Source organism: Sinocyclocheilus grahami, unplaced genomic scaffold, assembly GCF_001515645.1.
Source record: "Sinocyclocheilus grahami isolate Dianchi unplaced genomic scaffold, SAMN03320097.WGS_v1.1 scaffold15486.1, whole genome shotgun sequence".
In the NCBI taxonomy this organism is placed as follows: Eukaryota; Metazoa; Chordata; class Actinopteri; order Cypriniformes; family Cyprinidae; genus Sinocyclocheilus; species Sinocyclocheilus grahami.
In genome coordinates, this window is record NW_015515766.1 from 1 (window position 1) to 989 (window position 989).

General features: G+C 42.8%; 1 protein-coding gene and 1 pseudogene across 1 annotated transcript; both read right to left on the reverse strand.

Annotated features, from left to right (window-relative positions):
- Positions 1-8: 8 nt before the first annotated feature.
- On the reverse strand, positions 9-537 carry LOC107579217 (heat shock 70 kDa protein-like; the record flags this gene model as incomplete). The annotated part of the gene is made up of 2 exons (XM_016265072.1): positions 345-537; positions 9-223 (listed from the first exon to the last, which is right to left on the reverse strand). Coding segments are annotated over exons 1-2 (393 nt in total), but the record flags the coding sequence as incomplete, so codon positions are not given.
- A 410-nt stretch (positions 538-947) lies between these two features.
- Positions 948-989, reverse strand: part of LOC107579216 (heat shock cognate 71 kDa protein-like) — a 4,163-nt pseudogene continuing 4,121 nt past the window's right edge.

Genomic DNA, 989 nt, shown 5'->3' on the forward strand with positions numbered 1-989 from the left:
CTGTCCAGCCAGGCTATGACCTCAATGCATTTGTCAATAGTTTTTTTGTCCTCTGCACTGATCTTGTCCTTCAGCTTGTCATCCTCCACAGTGCTCGTCATGTTAAAGGCCAGGGACTCTAAAGTGTTCTTGGCAGTGACTTTCTCCTTCTGGACTTCATCCTCTGCTCGGTATTGGTCGGCTTCCTGTACCATACGTTCAATTTCTTCCTTGCTCAAATGACCTGAAAGAAAAGATTAGTGAGAAACTCACTGTGAAAAAGAGACCATTTTTGAATTCCAGAATCAATAAGTCAATAAGTATAAAGCCAACTCTTTATCCAAAGCCAGGGCAAGTTATTTTACCTTTGTCATTGGTGATTGTGATCTTGTTCTCTTTTCCAGTGCTTTTGTCCACTGCGGACACATTGAGAATGCCATTGGCGTCAATGTCGAAGGTAACTTCAATTTGTGGCACACCACGAGGAGCGGGAGGGATGCCAGTCAACTCAAATTTGCCTAGAAGGTTGTTGTCCTTTGTCATGGCTCTCTCCCCCTCGTATACCTAAAGATAAGAAAAACGGGATCATTAAAACAGATTCCAATTGGTAACGCATGCCTCCATGGATTCTGGATGAACTGAGGTCAACATCTCAGTGATTTCAATTATTTTCCTGATACTCTAGCATTGCTGGTCACCAGCATATGTTGTGTTTTGGATGCTGGTTTGTTGGTGCCCTTAATAAGCTTTCCTTACAAGCCTTCAACAGGCCTTCCTTGGTCAAGCACTTTCATTCATTCACTATTATTTTTTGCTGGTGAACAAGAAGATTATTATGGTCCACAAGTTAGATCTGCACCAAGCCAGCCTGGAAATGGAAATTCATGCTGGTCTGAGATTGGCCTTTGAGCAGGGTAAGAAGACCAAGAAAGTAAGGTTCTACAACAACAACTTTTAACTTACCAGGATCAGTACACCGGGCTGGTTGTCCTAATAGGTGGTGAAAGTCT